Raw genomic sequence first — 21,380 nt, 5'->3', positions numbered from 1 at the left:
CACTGGATGGTCCAGAATGAGAGATCTAGCTGATGCTACAGTGCACACGGGCCAAATGATGCCAAAGCACCCAGCTAACAGCAAATCAGACCACCGGGAAGCAGCATTAATCTGGTCAACTGGCATATTACCCTGATTTTACCTTGTCAACCAAGACTCTGGGTCCTACTCTGATTTCTAACTCCTTTAGAGACTGGGGCATCCTGTGGTCACCAAGGGTGACCAAGTGTGAAGGTGCTTCTGCTCCAAGCTGCTGAGATGTCCACCCCCTGCACCTGCCCCCATGTGGTGAAGCCCTACAAGGTCGAGGTTTTGAATGCTTATTGCACTGATGGGCTCAGAAACGGAGGCCCAGAGAAGGTAAGGGGCCTGGTCCAAGTCTACCCAGCACATCAGTGGCAGGTGTGGAGCTGGCATCCACCCTAGTTCAGGTCTCTATCCACTGCCTTACTTTCCTTCTTCCCCACCTTGCCTCCTCTGTATAAGCCCAATAGCAGGACAGGCTGATTCTCCGGGGATGACCGCCCTTGGGTTCCATCCAATGACATGGGCATGTCCACATTCATGATTTTGCATAAAATATGTGTAAACAGAGAATGAGGGGAGTTCTGAGGGTTCCTCCTGCTCATTACACTCACTGGACTTGGGGAGAGTGATTCCGGGCAGCCCTTTTTCCATCCTCACATCTTTACTTCGGGATTGTTCTCGATAGGGTGGCTGCTAGACACGGGAAGCTTGAAAAATGAATGCAACCCAGCCTATTGTAGAGTGCCTCAGCTTGTAAAGGCCCTGGAAATCACATCAGGACCCAGAGTCCTGGTTTACAAGATGGCATTAGCCAAAGCAAACGTGTGGCCACTGCAGTGTTTTCTGCAATGGTCTTCAAGCCACTGCTGCTCCAAAAGCAGAGACCACTGTTCCACTAACAGTGGACATGGGAGTCCACGCTACCTCTCTGATGGGCAGGTGGAGGTTCCACATGCTTGTACTTGCTCACTGGACTTTATTCTTGCCTGGGAGAGAAGGTATCAGAAGAAGAAACAAAACGCAAGAGACTTCTAGAAGGCACCTGTTGTTTCTTACATTCGATCTCACTTTTCTTGTGCGGAACCATCCTACTCTTCAGACCACACTGCTGCAGTGGAAATGAGCCCACACCCTGGTTTCAAGGGGCCATAAGAGCAGGATGAAGGATGAGTGCCGGTCTGGGACTTTGATTGGACCACCAAGAATGAGGCATTTTCTTTCTCTTATGGTTTCTGGTAGGAGCTCCCAGGGACCACTACCTAGAGACAGCCTGCCTAAAAATGCAATCAACCCAGAGGAAAGCAGGGCTGAGCAACAGAAACCAAGTCCTGATCACAAACTCTAAGCTTCTGGATCCAGCCATACCTGAAGCCCAGAGAGGCCCCTGGACTTCACAGTCCCATAAAGGAACACACATGTTTAAAAACACAGGGGCACTGCCGGGGTGGCTCAGTCGGTTAAGCCTCTGATTTCAGCTCAGGTCACGATCTCACAGTTTGTGGGTTCGAGTCCCATGTCGGGCTCTGTGTTGACAGCGTGGAGCCTGGAGCCTGCTTCGGATTCTGTGTCTCCCACTGTCTGTGTCCCTGTCCCACTTCTGCTTGCTCTCTCTCAAAAAAAAAAAAAAAAATTAAAACATAAAAAAAGTTTTAATAAAAAATATAATAATAGTAATAATAATAATAATCCAGTTTATGTTAGATTTCTGTCACTTGCAAATGAAAAAGCACTAACAAATACAGGAGAAATTAAAGTGTCAGAAGAGGAGAAACAAGAGAAGAAGGTTACATTTATGGATATGGTATCTGGAAGCAGTTCAAGTTTGTCCCCTGGAAATAAAGGTGACACATGGGAATCTGTTCCATTTTTCATAGTAAGCTCAGATCATCAGAACTGTAGCTCTGCCTAATTACGGCGATCAATCTCGCCAAATTCTAAATATAAAATGAGCGTGCATTTTCTGATGTTCAAGGATACTCCCTCCAATAGCCATGGAGGGAAGGAGTGAGCCATTCCTAAATAAAGACGTCTCTTCGAGAGAAATCTGTTCCTCTGCCCAAATGCACTCAGGACCAGAGGAAGCAGAGGAGGCCCCAGGCCCCGTGCAAGGCTTACCTGGCATGGCGTGGATGAGGTCCCCGCAGAGAACAAAGAATCTGGGTCTGGGCTTCAACTTGTTGACGGCCTGAACAGCTTGCTCAGTTAGACGGATCTCCTGCCCCCACTCGTCACCGCCGCTGTCACAGTTCCCGGTGGACCAGGCCTTCATGAGCCCGAACTGTGGGTCTGCGCCTTGGATGAAGTAGAATGGGCCTTTCCATTCCCTTTCCTTTTCTTGTAAAAACGAAGGGGGCGGGGGAGGGAGAGGGAAGAAATATTATAAAATCTGTCAGGGAAAGCATCCAGGTTATCGTGCAAGTGGATACAATATTTTTCTTAAATTAAGTAGGTCATTTTAATAAGCTGCTGTTCAAACATACCATTTTCCTGTCATAGTCTAGAGGATTTTGATTTATACTAATTATGCCTGGGACCTGGTGATTCCCAAAGGCCAGGAAAAACCACGTGGGCAGCAACAGCCACCCAGCCAAGCTGTTTGTTTAAAACTAGCCGGCCAAGATGGAGCACAGAGGCACAACAGCATGCCGTATAGAGGATATTAACGTTCAATAATAGTTTTTTAATTAGAATTAAAAATACCAGAAATTGAAAGCTGCCAGAAGTATTATATTTAAATTACTAGGTGAAGTGCTTGCAAATCTTTTATGCCAGGCTTAATGGCACAATTTGCACTGTTTCGGGGGATGTGACAGAATTTTAATTATAAAACTCGGAGCTTGGAAGCTCTGGTGATCTGGCAGGAGATGCAGTGCCAGAAATGAAATCTCGGAATGAGTTAGTCAACGAGAAAAAAAGAAAAAAAAAAATCGATGCTAACATTTCAAAGGCAGCACGATGCGGGCTTAAACGAGGTGTGAGGCTGGGGGGTGGGGGGGAAGCAGGGAGAAAGGAAGGAAGAGGGGATTCTTCATGTTCTTGGAAAGGGTGCTACGTCACCTGCACCAAAAGGATTAGGCTTGCCCTTCCTGCTGGTTCTGCTGCTCCCAAGCTTCGCGGGCCACAGGTGCCCACCCTTATCAGACCAAAGAACTGCACTGGGCGCGTGGTTTTGCGGAGCAGGAAGGGCCATTAGTGGGCATGGAATCCCTGTGGGTGTCCAGCTTTTCTTTTTCCTGGTGACAGCACCCTTTCCACCCTTTCTTCGAACCAAACCTTACACGGTAGACCAGTGTTGAAAACCAGAGCTCCTGAGCCTGAGCTGGGTCCGAGCGCAGAGCAGCGTGAAGAGCCCCAATCTGCAGCCCCTGTTTTTATCCTCTGAGGAGGCTGTGGCCCAGAGACGTGCCACGGCTTGCCTAACGGCCACCAGCGATCCGTGGCAGGGACAAAACGACCCCACCACCTTCAGACTGTTTTCTTCTTTTTAACAAATTAGTGTATCTTGCATGTGAACTGAGTAAGGGGCATTTCCTGTGGAAGTCATGAAGATATTACAACTTCCACAAAATTCCTTAGAGTCAGTTCACATCTGTGGGTTCGGCACATTCACTTATTCGGTAAGTGTTCACCGAGAGTCAACTGTTTGCCAGGCCCCACACGTGGTGGCGACAGTACACGTCTGGACCCAGACAGCCGAGCCCCCTGCTCTCCCGGGGCTCAGTCCGCACGGGGGACGAAGACGACGGACAAAGAAGTGAGCAGGGAAGGGAGCCAGAATGCCAGGACTAGGAAGGTGGCGTGAGAAGCAATGGCCAATTCCAACTGGGCACACAGGGAAGGCCTCTCTCTAACGTGCCACATCCGGGCTGAGATCTCAGTGGCAAAGCGCCAGTCCAACCTTTCCGAATTCCGCAGCCACCCTCCAGCCCACCACACTGGCCTGCTGTCATCCTACAGTAGACCCCCGGCGTTAGGCCACCCTTCCTCCTCAATTTCTTTACCAGAACTTAAAGACGCAAGCGTGCGAACTGCCCGCACTTACTTATAGAACAAACTGTGTGTGCAAAGTCACCCCACGAGTTCCGGACCTACAGCTCGGGTGGTGAACTGCTCGAGCAAGTCACAACCAACTTGAACTCCATCTGAACAAGGGCTGCATGAAGCCCTGGGGCATGCATCTCATTGCTAAGGACGGCTATCTGGCACTACAGCTGATGGGAACTTGTATTTATTGAGCCCTTACTACGTGCGGCAGAAAGACTCCAAGAAGGTCCCAAAGATCCCTGCGTTGTGACAGTCACGTCCCTGTGCAATCCCCTCAACGGTGACTTTGTTCTAATAAGCAGAACACAGCGATGGGATGTCCCTTCAGGGATTAGGTGACGCCAAGATAGGGAAACAATCTAAATGTACCTCAATGGACGGACGGATAAATAAAATGTGGTATATATGTACGATGTGCTATTGTTCAGTCTTAAAAAAGAAGGAAATCCTGCCACTTGAAATAATATGGATGGACCTAGAGGGCATTATGCTAGCTGATAGAAGTCAGCCAAAGAAAGACAAATACGGTCTGATCTCACTGATATGTGGCTTCTAATACAAACTCATAGAAGCAGAGAGTAGAATGGTGGACGCCAGGGGCTGAGGGTTAGGGGAAATGGGGGAGGTGATGGCCAAAGGGTACAAAGTTCTAGTTCGACAAGATAAAGAAGTCTTGTAGACTTACTGCACAGCATCATGCCCTCAGCTAATAATACGATACTATATACTTAAAATTTGCTACAAAGGTAGAATCTATGTGAAGTACTCTTAGCATACACACAAGTAATAATAACAATAATAATAAAGGTAATAAAGTGGTTAAAGGTAATAAAAAGTAATAATAACAATAATAATAAAGGTAATGATAATAATAATAATAATAAAAATAATAAAGATAAAGATTATACAGGTTTTGGGAGGAGATGAGTATGTTTATGACCCTGATGGTAGTGATGGTTCCACAGATGTGTACTTATCCCCAAACTCTTGGGGACTGTTGTACACGTTAAACATATACAGCTTTTTACAGGTCAACCATGCCTCAATAAAAATGGCTAAAAAGAGAGAGAGAGGGAGAGGGAGAGAGTGAGGGAGGGAAGGACAGAGAGAGGGAGGGAGAGACAGAGGGAGGGAGGCAGAGAGAGAAGGGGAGAGAGAGGGAGGGAGAGAGTAGGCTAGAAAAAGACCATGACTTCCATCTTGCTCATTCTCTCTCGCTCTCTCTCAGAGCCCTCGCCCTGCATGAAAAAGGCTGTCACACAGTGACTCGCCCTATGGAGAAGCCAACATAGTAAGGAAGGAACTGAGGCAACAGCCCATGGAGAACAGAGGTCCTCCATGCAACAACCCAAAGGACTGGAATCCTGTGAATAAGCACGTGAGTGAACTGGGAAAAAGGGATTCTCCCTTAGTCGGGCCGTCAGATGAGACCACAGCCCCAGCTGACACCATGCGTGAATGCTGGGGGAGACCCTGCTGCATAAGGATCCATTCGGCCGGGCAGTGCCCCGATTCCACATGGAAACTGTGAGAGGACAATGAAAAGTTGGGGTTTCAAGCTGCCAAGTTTCAGGGACATCTGCTACAAAGTAGTAATAGATCCTGAGGGATCAGGCATTAAAGACACAGAGTCAGCAAGACTTCTCTTCAAGAGGTGAAGGCTGGGGTCATGAAAAAAAAAATGAGATTCCCATTTGTGTTTTAAAGTTAATTGTTAGCATCAATCATTTATTTTCCTTGAATAATAACCTTTTCACACTGAATGCTTTTAGCTACATTCCTGTTTCTGAGGCAGACTGCAGAGTTGTTTAAACTGGACAGATGAATCAGAACCAGATCAGGGAGGGGATCATCACCCCAAGGCTGGTGCATAAACCAATAGTCTGTAACCAACAGATTTTATACACAGTTTTCTACAGCAAACGTCTTAACAAATATAGTTGCCTACAACAAAACAGTCATCATCTCGAAGGTCCTTGGAGATATTAGAAGAAACCTTCCATTATTATTTGTTTACTTACTAAAATCTTAGACTTTCAACTTTATGAGGACAAGGTACAAAATAAATAGATCTGACCTGAAATGGTGACAGCTCACTATGTAACAATGTATAAATTTATAACTCCCCCATCCCTCACCAGGGACAGATTTTTATTACGAATCCGAATGCTTAACAACACTTGCCTTAAACGATGTGGCCGAAGTCTACAGTCACACCCAGGGGCAGGCACAGGTATCAGGTGACATCTGCAAGAGCCAGGGAGAGCTTGCCGCACCGTCCCCTGCGGGGCAGAGGTCTGGACCTGGCACAGTCCAGCGTCTCTCTTGAGACTCCCCGAAAACACTGTTCTGGTCAGATGTACTGAAATGCCTGATAGCCCCCCACGCCCCGAGAGGAACACAAGTGCCGGAAGTGGGGGCTGAGGGAGAGAGAGAGGGTGCATATGACAGGAGAGCTCCAGGAAGCATGCCACACTGGGCGTGAAAGGCAGGGCTGGGCCTACACCTCAGCATCAGCGCCTGTGAGCCTGCTGGAAAGACAGCCTCTCAAGCCCATCCCAGGCCTACTGCCTACTGAGGCAGAGTCTGCATTTTAACAAATCGCCATGTGATCTGTAGGCAAGTCCAAGTTTGAGAAGCACTGACCTGTAACTAATAGGTTGAACTGCCTAAATGTGTGTGATCAGAAACAGGTGCAAAGTGATTTTTGTTTCCCTCTACGGAAATAATGGCTTGGGGGAATTATTACTGTTTTTGCATATTTTGCAATTCATTTTTAGGTCCCTGTCTGTGTCCAGCTCAGGTAATTTCCAAAATCGATAAAAGAGTGCAGTCAGGGACCCTAATTGGTGAGTATGATAAGGCCAAGGTCAAATTTTGAGCATTTGTAGAATGAATGCATTAAAGAATAAAGCGACTTGATTAAACTAAGACCTCATACTTGACCTAGGTGGTACCAAACAAGACTATAATCTTCAGAAACATCTGACACAACCTTCTAGTAATGTCTACAGGGTACTTACTGTTCATACATCATAAAACATGTATGTATTTAACTAAAACACCTGAATATAAATAAGAATGTCCACGGGGAACTGAATTTTTTCAATGTTAATTTGCGTAACAAATTCGAAAAGCTGGTGTAGAAGCTGATGCTATTGTAACAAATGAGCACAGATGTAGTAGTCTGAAAGTACACATTCATTATCTCACTTTCTGTGGGTTGGGGTTCTAAGGCGGGGCTTAGCTGGGTCCTCTGCTCAGGGTCTCTCACAAGCTGCAATTATAGTGTCAGCCAGCAGGGAGGTCTCATAGCGAGACTCACACGGGGCAGGAACTGCTTCCAAGTGCACTTATGGGGCTGTCGACTAGATTCCTTGCTGGCTGTGGACCAGAAGCTACCCTCGGTTCCCTGCCAGGTGGCCCTCTCCAAGCTGGCAGCTGGTAACATGGAAGCTTGTTCCATAAAGCCAGCAAGGGAGAGGGTCTGCCAGCAAAGGAAGTTATGTAGCCTGGTGATGGAAGCGATATTCCATCACTCTGCTGTGTTCTATTCATTATAATCAAGTTGCTAGGCCAGCCCACACTCAAGGACAGAGGATCACAGAGGCCACGAATACTAGCAGGTGGGGATCACTGGGACCATCTGAGAGTCTGGCTGCCACGGAGGGTGATACTGAACAAGGCCTAGCCTCACGTGACCACACGTTTACATCTGCCCCTCCTGCACTGAGCTGTGTGAGCCCATTTACTGGAGTCCATCCCCGGGAGGCTGAAGGCTTACCTTACAGAAGCCATCCTTTGCCCACTAAAGTACTGGAAATTTTCAGGGTGGGAAGGACTTGCAGAATCACCAACCCCCTCATTTAACCAACAGGGGATACTGAGGCCTGGCTAGGAGTCTCAGTCATGGTTCAAGTTCAAGACCACATGCTTAATGAGCAACAGCTTCTATCATCCAGGATCTCAGTGCTGTGGGACTGGCTTGGAGAGGACAGAGCCAAAAAGGAGATGGAATGTGTCCTGGGCTGCTGCAAGCTGTCCACCTCCATAAAGACATTTTTATCTCCAAAAAGTTTCCTTTGAATGGAACATCTTGGTAAATAAGAAAACCGTACACAGAGATGATGCTGGCAGGCTTTTCCCCAGAAGGCCGTGATGCTCACAGTTCCTGCCAGTAGCACAGGGCTGATTCAGGGTACAGGCTCGAGCCCGGAACAGCCATCTTCTATGGGATGCTAATTGGTGATTTTCTCCAGAGATGACAAACCCCGGGTCTCTCTGGATGCGGTCTGGCTAGCACATGTGTTTTGTTTGGCCCACGTAGTAGTTATAAAATTTTGAATGTGTCGCCAACATTTTAAATTCATGAGTTTCCGGGGCGCCTGGGTGGCGCAGTCGGTTAAGCGTCCGACTTCAGCCAGGTCACGATCTCGCGGTCCGTGAGTTCGAGCCCCGCGTCGGGCTCTGGGCTGATGGCTCAGAGCCTGGAGGCTGTTTCCGATTCTGTGTCTCCCTCTCTCTCTGCCCCTCCCCTGTTCATGCTCTGTCTCTCTCTGTCCCAAAAATAAATAAACGTTGAAAAAAAAAAAAAAAGAAATTTCTAAAAAAAATAAAATAAAATAAATTCATGAGTTTCCTATAGATACCTGTTTTTCTGGATTCTCTTGGGAAATGTGGCCAAAGCAGGCCCAAGTGGAGTGTGCTGACTGGCTGGGCGGAGCAGCAGTTGCCCATCAAAGGGGCTGTGTGCTCTGGAATTCACCATGGGCCACACTCAGCCCACACTTGGCCTGTATCTAGGCTAACTCTTCCATTTTGCTTAGAGGTACGGATGAGGAGACTCAGCAAGGTCAAGGTTAGGTAACTTAATCAAGCTCTAACGAGGGCTGAGAGGCAGAACCGGGCCTATCGTGCCACAGAACCCTGACCTCGGGGCAGGTGGTCACACAGGTGAGATTATAGAGAAGACCTATGTAGCCAGAAGTGCCAAGATCTGTCCAAACGATATGTCAGAAAAAAACAAGCTCTGAGTTACCATAATAAATAGGACCAGAGCCTAAACCAAATTAATTTTAAAATTTAGTTTTTAAAAATCTAAATTAATTTTTATTTTATATATACATGTATTTTTAATGTTTACTTATTTTTGAGAGACAGAGAGAGAGCGCACAAGCAGGGAGGGGCAGAGAGAGAGGGAGAGAGAGAATCTGAAGCAGGCTCCAGGCTCTGAGCTGTCAGCACAGAGCTCAACGTGGGATTTGAACGCACAAACTGCGAGATCATGACCTGAGCTGAAGTCGGACACTTAACCGACTAAGCCGCCCAGGCGCCCCAAAAACATAAACTAATTTAAAAACACCTTCGTAAAGGAAAAATTGGCCTTAGGGAGAAATGTGCTTCAGCCGTTGTATACAGAGTATCAAGATTTGACCACTTCCATGGGGGTGCCTGGGTGGCTCAGTGGGTTAAGCGCCCGACTTCAGCTCAGTTCATGATCTCACAGTCTGTAAGTTCGAGCCCCACATCCGTCTCTGTGCTGACAGCTCAGACCCTGGAGCCTGCCTCAGATTCTGTGTCTCCCTCTCTCTCTGCCCCTCCCCTGCTCACGCTCTGTCTCTCTTTGTCTCAAAAATAAATAAAAACATTAAAAAAAAAAAAAAGATTTGACCACTTCCTGATTTCTGCTAATTGATAGAGACTGTCACAGAAAACCGCCTTTCAACACTGAGGAATAAAAACACAGTGGATTTGGGTGGTATTAAACTATAGACAGTAGAAGCCAGGGACTCTTCTCTAAGCATTACTGGGTGCAAAGCAACTGCACACATCGTAGAATCTTAAAGACCTTTAAAAACCCACACAATGCCTTAGCACTAATCCTTCCTCTGAGACTGTTTACATGCCAGTGTCCCACCAGAAAGGCACTCAGTCTGCAAATGCTCTTTGCAGTTGGCACTTTTAACATCGGGAACTAAATGTCGTCTTGGCTTTGTCTCTGCCAATACGTTTCCCTGTCCCTCATTTTTACTATACCTTTTAGGCATATTTGTCAGCTGTTAATGAAAGCTGACTTTTTAACATACACCAAGAATTAGAAACTGCATTGATCCGTTCACCATTGCCAGTTAATCAATGACTAACTGTAATAAATGCATCCCAAAAGCAAATGAATCACTATTTTCATCACCCTACCAGGAAAAGGCCTACACGAGGTGGTCATGCCGTTAATTAATAACCCAACACTGTAACAATCTGTGCTCTCCTGAGGTGCTACACCTGTTACTTCACAGGCAACTTAATTTTCATCAAGTGAAGTCTCATTTTCTAAATCTCGTTTGCTTTTTGGGAGATCCTGGTTAAGAAGTCTGATGATTATGACACCACATCACTACACTCTAAGACTATTTAAAAGTCTGATGTCTGGGCTCCTGTTAACTTCTCGGACTCGGTATCATACACAAACTGGGCCCAGAGGGGCCACATTTCTCCATTTGACGAGAAAGCCACAGAACTCGCTAAAAGAGTGAGTAGAAAGTAGTATGTCTGCTTTCCTAGATACGTCCAAGCTTCCGGCTCGTGCCATCAGCACCTTACAACACTCCCACAAGCAAATTCATCACCTTCCCTTCAAGACTGGCCTCTTACCCTGATGGCCCTGAGCTTGCCACCATGGTCCCCAGTCCACCTATCTAAAGATGAGACGGTCGGGTGTTACTGGGCCCTTTCAGCTGCCGGGTGGATGCACCCACATCTGCAGCGCTCCGCAGCACGTCCCTGACCTCCGCAGCCCTAGCACCTTGGGTCAGGGTCCACCACTCCCCCCGGGGCCGCCAGGACAGCTCTACGCAGTGCTTCCCGCGCTGACTGCCACTGTGACTCTTCCTAAAACACTAACACTGATCACCAAGCTCCCTTGCTGAAGGGTCACTACGCTCCCACCCCCACGAGGAAAGGCCCACATTCGTGTTCCCTTCCCAGCATACTGTCAGCATGTATCACTGGGTTGCTGGCATGTGAGGGGCACTCAGTAAACAAACATTCAGGGAAGGGATAAATGAAGAGGTCGATGGATCCTCGTGCATTCTGGCTCAGACACTTAGGCACTTTGGGTCACAGTGTGAGAGTCTACCAGCTAAGCTGCCCACTGCTCCCACTACAAGGTGGCTCTCACCCAGGGATGATTTTGATCCCCTGGGGGCATCTGGCATTCGGTGGAGGGAGGCCAGGGACGCTGCATGACATCCCACATTACATCAGTAGTCCAGCCTTAAGGCCAACACGCGGACATCCAGAAACCCAACACCAAACATGCCACGGGGTCTCTCTCCCCCCACCCCCACCCCCGCCCCCGCCAGACCCTCATCTGCTCCTCAAACACACGCCACGCTGCCCCTCCCTCCTGGGGCGATGCTCCCCTTCTACTAACCTTTCCGGCTAAGACTCCACCTCCCCTCCTGGCCCAGACCAAAGCCTACCTCCCTCCGCTGCAAAAGCAGGCACAGCTCTTCCGTCCCCCCCGCCTTCAGCAGGTTGTCCTAGCGCCCGCTACGTGACAGGGGCCACACGGGTCACTGGACACTCAGCTGCGAGCAAAGCCGCAGGTCCCATTCCTTAAGACTAACTTACACAGTAGCGGGGAGGTGTGCGGTCACGGAGAAGAGTGACTGCTGGGTGGGAGGGCTGTGGCTGGATGAAGCAGTGAGGCCACATGACAGCTGAGGTGTGAATGACGACCAGAGCCAGATGCAGGGTAGCTGTAGGCACACACCCCAGGCAAGGACAGGCCCTGACACCAGGGGCAGATGTGAACGGAGGGCAGGGGACCGATCACACCAAGACATGTGGGCATGGGCAAGGGCGTAAAGCCTAGGTGCCACTCGGGCCTCCACCGCCCAAAGCCCTCACCTGGTGCCAGCATAGCCTAGACTCGGAGGCCTGCGTGCCAGGCTCAAACCTCTTTTCCACCCTCTACCACCCATGTCGCACGATGCAAGTTCTTAACCTCTCGGGGCCTTGGTTTCCTCACCCGTAAAGTAAGAATACCACTCCTACCTCCAAAGGGCTGTTGTGAAGAATTAGGGAGTTAATACATGTAAAGCATTTGCGCTAGGCACACAGTAAGCAGTCAGCGGTGAGCTTGTGTTATCATGACTGTTATTTTTGGTAACTCCTACCCTTGTCTTAGTGGAGACAAAACCAACAAAATCCTACCCATCCCTTTACCCCCCACAGCACATAGTGGGGCACAGAAAATATCTGATGATACAGATACACAAACACACACACACACACACACACACACACACAATTACATGCTTTGGTCTTAACATCCTGTCCTCCACATACTGGAGATACTGCTTTGGTTATAAAACAGCAAAGATGGGCAGCTTTACAGCTATCTGGAGGCTTTCTGGCTAAAGAGCAAATGCCAACGAAATGCAATTTTTACAGTTTCTCATGGTAGCCATCTGCACAGTGAATCACAACCTAAATGTCTTCAGCAACACCCCTCATCTTCTCTGAGGATTTATCTTATTTCAGCGGTTACAAACAACAACAACAACAACAACAACAACAACACAATAGGAGAAAAGCAATCTTTACCACCTCGGGACTCTTTCTGGCTCAACAACCCAAATGTCCCAACTGGAAGCCTGCCAGGACTTACACCCCATTTAATAGCGTCATCCATCAGTGGTTGTCCGGGGCTGGAGTGGGGGGTAGGGTGAGAGCTAAGGGGTGTGGGGTTTCTTTCTGGGGTGATTAAAATGTTCCAAAATCGACTGTGGCGATGGTTACACAACTCTTTTGAACAGACTAAGAGCCATTGGGTTGTACACTGTAGAAGGGTGAACCGTATGGTATGCGAAGCTATTAAAAATAATGGTGCCCTTCGGGGCTCCCTCTTCCCCCAAATAATTAACTGTGACAGCCACATCCTCAGAGTCTCCATATGACTTTTCCTAAGCAGCAAGGTGAATTTATCCAACCTCTCTTTTCTTTGCCTAAATGCATTCAAAGGTACTTTGTGAGACACACAAAAGCTTCTGAGTCATAGCTTGGCTGCCACATTTGCCATGTGGGGATAAAGGACCTGGCAAAATCTTTATCTGCAACCCTTCAGAGAAGTAAAAAGGCAGACAGGCCAGGACTCCTTGGCCAGGTGGCTTTCGGCACCACTGGCTTTGGCCGACGCTGTTCCGGCCAACGGCTAAAGGGGGGAAAGGCATTTCCCGAACCTCCCCCCTTTTCCAAAGCAGAACCCCATTTGGGGTTTGCCTTTTGGGGGTGGGTGTTTGCTAGGACTTGCTTCCTACCATCACCCATGTTCCCCTGCCAAGCAGGCAGGTGGCCGCTGGCCCGGGTGGTGCTTCGGGGAGAAGTGGCAGAAGGCGCTGTCTCTGGGCCGAAGCGCCCTGCAGGCACAAGGCTGGGCAAACAGAGGCTCTGGATGCAGAAGGCGAGCCTTCCTCAGGGCAGACGCAGCCCCGAGAGGGCGCCCACCCGGTAACAAGAACCTCCTTTAACAGACACTCGTGAGCAGTGCACAAACCTCAGGGCCACGTAGGGTGGTTTGCAAGGGATCCTCTTGATTTGGTTCTTTGGTAAAAGAACCATGTATCCTCCAGGATACATGCTGGAAGCAATGGGTTAGGCAGACGCAGGAACGTGATCAAAGGGATAGTGTATTCGTTCATATTTACTCATTTATTTATATAACGAATGGTCATTGAGTGGCCACCACTCCTAACACTATCCTAGGTCTGGGCCTCCTGCCCTCCAGGAATTTATCGTCTAGAGGCATGAAAAGACATGAAAGTCACAGGAATAAATACACAACTGTTAAGTTGTAATAAGTGTGGTAAAGGAAAAGAATGAGGGAAGGGGAGTAACAGGGCCCTAACTGAAAACGGGAGGATCAGCACGGGTTTCTTTTAAAATGGTACCTGAAGAGGGGCACCTGGGTGGCTCAGTCAGTTGAGCGTCTGACTTTGGCTCAGGTCATGGTCTCACAGTTCATGAGTTCGAGCCCCACGTTGGGTCCTGGGCTGGCAGCTCGGAGCCTGGAGCCTGCTTCCAACTCTGTGTCTCCCTCTCTCCCTGCCCCTCACCGACTCATGCTCTGCCTCTCTTTCTCTCTCTCAAAAATAAACATTAAAAAAACAAAAAAATGGTACATGACGAACAAGAGGCCGGAGAGAGAGGAAGAGAGAGACAGGGAAAAGTCATGTCAAGGGATGATGGGCCCAATTTTCTTTTCAAAGAGATGGCTCTGAATGCTTTACGGGGAATGGACTGTTGGGCCACGAGGGGAGGCAGAAGGCTGCTGGAGGCGTCCAGGGAGAGATGTGGGTGGCTGGGGGTCACGGAGCTGGGAAGGGAACGGATGAACAAAACCAAGGTGAGCTCTGCAGGTTGCAGGGGCAGGGCTGTGAAGACAAGGGGAGAAGGAGAGGTCAGCAATGATGCCTAGGCTTCTGACCGCACAGGACTTGGGGGAAGACTGGAGAAGGAGCAGACTGGGCAGGAGACGGAAAGTTGTGGCCTATTCTAGTATGTTCTGGGGGCGAAGCCAAAGGGCCAGCAGCCAGAAGGGCTGTGTTCCCTTCTCGGACCTCCCAACTCCTAGTTTAGGACCTGAAATCACCAAAGTGTCTCAGCGCCCGCCCTCATGTAAATGAAGCCAATGCACATATCATCACAGCTGCATCTTGGACAGTTCTGGCCAACACTCTGCCTTCGTTTTACAAACGAGAACCTACAACATCAGTGTGACTAGGTTTTTGTTGTTGTTGTTCTTGTTCTTTTAAACAAGAGTACTCGGAGGCTTTGGGCATTCTTTCACTCAACCAGTATTTCCTGATTGGCTGGCTGCATAGCCCACTGGGTTCTAAGAGCAGCTAATAGCAGTTCTCTGGAGGCTCCTGGAGCCTCCAGATACCAGGACCCCATGCCTGTAACTAATTGCAGGGCTTGGCAAAGTTAAAAATCATATGCTTCACAAATATAAAAAGCTGCCAGTTAGTCCTCTCTGGGAAACAGACGCTCTCTTAACAAACCTCCAGATTTACCAACACTCTGCATGCCCTCTGCAAAGGCGTGGACTGTCAACCAATGTCCCTGAAGAAGCCGGCTCCATGTGTCCATCAGGCGCTTGTCCCCAAACCCGTTCATGCTAATGCTTATTTTTAAGCCATTCAATTAAACATGTAAACCAGAGAAGTATGAATCGTAAAAAGGGTTGTTTCTAATAAAGCTAAGACAGATGCTTTGGGAAGACTCAGTAAAAGGCAAGCTGGTGAAAATAAAGCACTATTCAATTAGGTGTTGGGCAGAGAAGTCTAAAAGATTAGAGGGAAAAGAAAGTACAAACCTAGAAGAATTCTTCACTCAGAGTGCTTTCTTTCCAAGTGATTTTTAACTGACTACTCCACTGGAAAAAACCCAAACTGGAAAAGATTCATTATGGGTGTTGTTTATGCAAGAAAGGCTCCACGGCAGGCCCATCTGTAAACCCATACTCCAAGACAAGTCCTTGGCCCGACCTCAAAAGAATGGTAAATGGATGTACATTTATAGTTTACATTAAAAGGAAACGTTAAAAGAATGTATAATTTTTTAATTCCCCTGTTTAGCTATTTTTTTCTATTCATTGACCAATTATGAGGTTTCTACTGTAGTAAGAAAAAAATAAAAGGAAATTGTCTAATAATTAGACACTTCCCCACACCATACATAAAAATTAACTCAGTATGAACCCAGACATCAATGTACAAGCTTTAACTAGAATACTCTTAGAGAAAACACAGAAGTAAATCTTCATGATTTGGGGTTAGGCAAAGGTTTCTTAGGACATCAAAAACACAAGTGATAACAAAAGAGTTGGACTTCATCAAAATTAAAAATTCTGGTGCTGCACAGGATATCATAAAGCAAGTGAAAGGAGAATCCACAGAATGGGAGAAAATATTTGCAAATCATGGACTGGGTAAGGGATCTGTATTCAGTATATATAAAGAACACTTACAACTCAATAAAAACACAACCCAATTAAAACTGGGCCAAAGGGCGGGATGGGGGGCGTGGGAAATAGGGCAAAGGATCTGAAAAGATATTTCTTCAAAGAAAGACTGTGGCCAGTCAGCATGTGAAATGTTCAGCATCATTAGCCATTAGGAAAATGCAAACCAACATCACAACGAAATACCAATCCATACCCATATGGTTGGTTACAATCAAAAACACAGATGATGACAAGTGTTGGCAAGGATATGGAGAATATGAACCCATATACCTTAGCAGTGGCAATGCAAAATGGTGCAGGTGCTTTGTAAAACAGTTTGGAAGTTCCTCAAAATGTCAAACGTAGTTACTTATATGACCCAGCAATTCCAATCTTCAGTATCTACCCAAGAGAAATGAAATCTATGTCCATACAAAGATTTGTATGTGGACGTTCATATCAGCTGTATTTATAACAGCCAGCGGCCAAACTGGGGAATGTCAGTCAGTGTCCAAATGCTCATCAATGGGTGAATGGATAAACATGATGTGGTTTCTCCATACAACGGAATACCATTCAGTAAAAAGGAACAAAGTACTGATACTCTTGAAAAAATTATGCTAAGGGAAAGAAGCCAGTCAGAAAAGACCACAGATTTTATGATGCCATTTATATGAAATGTCCAGAAAAGGCAAAGCGATGGAGGTAAATTAGTTTCCGGTGCACCAAGTGGAAACAGGAAAAGACTGCAAACGGGCAAAAAGTTTTTTGGGGGGAGATACTAAACTCTTGACACCATACCACTCTACAGATTTATTAAAAACCGCTGAACTGTGAACTTAAATGAGTGAATGTTATGGTACCTCAATAAAGTTATTACAAAAAATAGGAAGGCACTCAAAAATAAAAGTTCATTTATCTCTTGGAAGTGTTATGGTGTGAACATTTTATAAACTAATTTTCACTGATGATAATATCGAGGAGGGGATAATCAAAATTCTTCTTTTACTCACAGGAGTCCTTTTCAAATAAGAGATAACTGGTTTGGCCTAACTGTACAGCATCGTTAAAAGCATTTATTTCAGGTTCTTCACTGATGTTAGAATTTTTCAAACCACAACATTTTCAGCCCCGTTGAGACCTGGATAAACATGTTGTCCACAGAGGAGTTCTTAGGTGAGATCTGCAAGGCATGGGGCACGTTATTTTTTGGGAGATTCCATTTATTTTCTGCCCCGTGAGAAAGAGACCGAGAAATATTCAGGATTAGTGAATACAGTCGGCTCCTCTGAAACAGCTACAAGTGTAAAATATGTAGGGACATGATCTTTCTAAGAAAACCACCAAACAGCCCTATTCTCTAAGAGGGAACATATTGTGGTGGTAAAATGAACTGGGGAAAAAAAGAAAAAACACTTTAGGACCTGAAAACAAATAGATATAGGTAATTTGTAAACCCATTTTATCTTGACAGTTCTCACTTTTAGAATTTTTTTCAACACAGATGTCGTACATTTCTCAGAAAAACAATTATTTGCTAGGAGATAGTAGTCTTAATTAGGATGTGTCAAGGAAATATAATTATCAATTTGCCTAATTAAAATGAATACGTGAACATGCCTGAGGAATGTGAACCTTCCGCAACGAGATATGTACAATTTACTTTTAACAAACATCTGCCGACGGAGCCTAGCAGATCACGTTAACGGGGACTGGATGACTGAAGCCAGGCTTCACAGACAACACTGGAAGAAGTGCACACGAATGCTGCCACTCACAGAAACCACCAGGGGGGAAATGGTCTTAAGGTGCTTACCACAGACGTCATGTTCGTCTGTGGTTCGTCTGTGGTTCCCCCTGATTCTTATCTTGAATCCTAAACCCCAATGTGACGATACGCGGAGGTGGGGAGCCACAGGTCACCTTAGGGAGCCAGGAGGTCACCGCGATGAGATGAATGCCTTCTGAAAGAGACCCCGGAGTGCTCCTTCCCCACTCCCACCATGTGAGGGCACAAGAAGACGGTCTAGGAACTGGGTGGTTGGCCCCCACACTCGGATTCTGATCTCTGGACTTCCAGCCTCCAGAACCGTGGGGAGTAAGTGTCTGTTGCTGACCAGCCGCCTAGTCTACGGGCTTTGTCATGACAGCCTGAATGGCCTCAGCCGGCACTCTTTCACTTACCTGCCAGGTTCCACTAGAGAAATAAACTGTTTAGCTAATGCTGGAGGGGACTTCGAGGAGCGAGTATGAGGCTGATCAGGGCTGCGATTTCAGGCAGCGTGGCTCGAGTTAACCAAACTTCTTTCCCAGGGAGGGTATATTTTGGCAAGAGACCGGGAAAAGCCAGTTCCTTCCCTTTCTCCTCCCAGCCTGCCTCTGGAGCAACCCTACCAGTTTGAGGCTCTATATTCCCACAGAGTCTGGAATGGCACGGGACCCACGAAGAGCATCTCTCGAAGTTGCTAGCAATGCTAGCAGGAAATGAGGACTCGAGGAAAACTCGGTAAAAGCAATGGAGGCACCTTGGGGGTGGACCAGGGGTCCAGCACCCAGTGAAGTGAACCCACAAGACTGGGCGTTCCAAGCCCAACCCTCCAAGGCCAGGCCTCTGAAAGCCCTGCGCTAAATGGCCCACACTGAGCATGCCCACTGGTGCTAAGGGAAGCCCAGGGTCATTCTCCTTCTTCCTACCTCAGCAAGGTAAGTATCCCATCATTTTCTCTCCCCACCTCCCCATTCTTGTCCAGCTCAACGACTCTCTTGTTCTCCGTACCCCCTATGGCAACACCAGTGGGTCAGTCAGCTTTGACATCTGAGTATCCCCAAAATCTCCGGCAGAAACCCACCCCCATCACACGCACCTCCAGCTACCACAATAAATCCAAAGTGAACAACGTGGTGCTACGGAAATGCTGCTGCGAGACGAGTTCTTGGGCTCCAGCTTGCCATCAGATTGCGCCCCAAGTTCCTCACAAACACAAATTCTTTTCAGCCCCTTCTTTCCAAAATGGAAATCTGATCACGTGTCCTTGTTTCCTCACACATGCAGCTGAAACCTCGTTGACGTGCTGTTCGGTAAAGACAAAACTCCTCAATTACTCGCCACCCATCCTCCAGCCTCACGGACCACCACATCCCCACCCCCATCCTTCCCTTTCCCCACCGGGCCAAGCCACAAACTTTCACACTTGTTCTACCCGTGATACACAGCGGTCTTTTCCTCCCTTTGTGGCCCTGCCGTCCGTACTCCTCCTTCTGCAGAGAGCACACCCCTGCCTCAGGAAAGACACTCCACAAACGCCCAGCAGCAGAATGGATAAAATAGGCAATAATATATCCATTGGAATACTGCCCAGGAAGAAAACGAGTGAACTGGAGCTACTTCTATGAAAACAGATAAATCTGAAAACCCTCAAGCTGGGTGAAAAAAAGGTATATTAAAATATTCAGAGAATGGGCACTATAGCAGATTGTATTTTCCCCAAATCCACCAAACTTCTATCTCTGGCCCCACGCACCCTTCCAGAACCTTGCCACTCCCCACCAAGAGCTGCGAAGAAAGAAAAGAACAAGGTCTTAGGGCAGAGAACTTCAGCAGGAACCTACTTTACGTAGGGTGGCCAGGGGAAAAAATCGGACTAGAGGAAGTGACTGAATTTTAAAACAGGGTCTGAAGGCTGAGAACAGACCAGGTCCAGCGGCCTGGCTATTCATCAGCTATGGGAGCGGAAGACAGAAAGGTCTTCAAGAAAACGAGTGAGGCAGGAGAAGCGGGCAAAAGGCCACACGACAAGCACGAATCAAGGAAGGGGAGCACAGGCTAGATCATGCAGGGCATCTGGGGTGACGTCCCCGGGGTTACAAAACTGGTGAGCGCTGTGGGAAGGATTCTTGACTGCGGGGCCGCAAAAAGCCAGAGAGGACCAAGACACCAGGAACAAACCTCCCTCTCGCCTTATGCCTCCAGGGCTCACATTCACTTAGCACCTAGGCTGTGTCGGGCACTGAGTTATAAAAATACTTTCAACTTGTTAACGCTTCCCCATAAAGTTTGTTTTTCGTAACCCATTTTTACAACGAGAGTGATTATCTAAATCCAAACTCCAAGCACTTAATTTGACACGTCGCCGGGCTGCACTCCCGCTTTGCGATGGGCGGGCGCTATACACAATCTGGTGGACGACGCCTATTGCAGGAAGAAACCGGGATTGTGGAGTATAAAATGCACCGTGGCGAACCACCACAATGAAAATAACCGCATCTGACATGCACCGGGCGCCTAGGAGCGCCACACGTAAGATCACGGTTACGATTCCCGGCTTGCAGGTGGGGAAACTGAGGCCAAGGCTTGCGGAGTAACGTGGGCGAGGCAGGACTGAAACCCCCCGCTCCTGTGAAGCACGCTTTGCCGCTTTACTCCATCTCCTCCTCTCTCAGGGAAGTCAGGTCAAGGCCAGCGGAGGCCCCAGCGCCCGGACACCCCGTCTCTCAACAGCGCCCCTCGAAGCCCCGAGGGCGGGCGGTGAGGCCGCTACTGCGGTCCCCAGCCTCCGGGTGCAGCCCCCGAAGCGGTCCGGCTGGAGGCGCGCGCGCCCAAACCGACGGTTCCCCGGACGCAAGGTTCCGCAGCCTTGAAGTCATCCCCTCCCCGGGCGAAAGGCCGGCAGTACCTGAGGGAAACGCGTCCAGGGTCCTGCCCCGGGCTCTGCGGAAAACACCCCCCGCCTCCGCAGCCGACATGGCGAGCGAGTTTCCGGCTTCCCCTGAGTACCCAGGGTGGGAGGCAGCGGCACGGCGCGGCACAGCCCAACCACCGGGCCCCTGGTGCCCCGCTGGGGGCGGCGCCCTTTGCTCAGTGCGGGGCGGGAGGGCGGTTGCGCGGGCCTCCGCCGCTCGGGGCTCTGCCGCTCGGGGCGCCGCTAGTGCTGCCTGAGCGGGGCGGAAGCGTGAGCGGCCCCTCTGGGATCGACTGGGGCGCCTGGCGAGTGGAGGCGCCTAGACAGAGGCCTCAGTGCATGCGCAGAGAGGGTGCTCCTGGGTTCTGGCAGGAGGCAGTGGGGCGGGGAGTGGGAGAGGGGAAGGGGGTCCTTCCTTTCTGTAAACATTGCTCGGTTTCGCAAATAAAAGTACAGGGCGTCCAGTTAGTTGGGATTTCAGGCACACAACGAATGATTGTTCAGTGTAAGTATATCCCATGCAATATTTGGGACATACTTACACTCACATTTTTTCGTGGTTTATCTGAAATTCCAGTTTATCTGTGCTCCTGTATTTTATCCCGCAACCCTAGCTTGAGGCC

At 48.3% G+C, this 21,380-nt stretch overlaps 1 protein-coding gene across 3 annotated transcripts in view; it reads right to left on the bottom strand.

The window, feature by feature from the left end:
- The window catches only part of CPPED1 (calcineurin like phosphoesterase domain containing 1), a 113,141-nt gene extending 92,195 nt beyond the window's left edge, over positions 1–20,946 (bottom strand). The window contains exons 1-2 of one of the 3 annotated variants that reach the window (XM_040459012.1): positions 20,752–20,946; positions 2,143–2,361 (exon numbers count right to left, since the gene is read on the bottom strand). In XM_040459012.1, coding sequence (XP_040314946.1) covers positions 2,143–2,361; positions 20,752–20,821 — 289 coding nt within the window. In that variant the 5' untranslated portion in view covers positions 20,822–20,946. Of the gene's footprint in view, positions 1–2,142; positions 2,362–20,353; positions 20,564–20,751 lie in introns of those variants that run through there. The other 2 variants (XM_040459010.1, XM_040459011.1) reach the window with 2 other exon arrangements.
- Positions 20,947–21,380: the final 434 nt, after the last annotated feature.

Source organism: Herpailurus yagouaroundi, unplaced genomic scaffold, assembly GCF_014898765.1.
Source record: "Herpailurus yagouaroundi ecotype Mexico unplaced genomic scaffold, PumYag 222, whole genome shotgun sequence".
NCBI lineage: Eukaryota > Metazoa > Chordata > Mammalia > Carnivora > Felidae > Herpailurus > Herpailurus yagouaroundi.
Note: the sequence above shows the minus strand (reverse complement) of the source record. Positions and strands in the feature narration are given on the sequence as shown.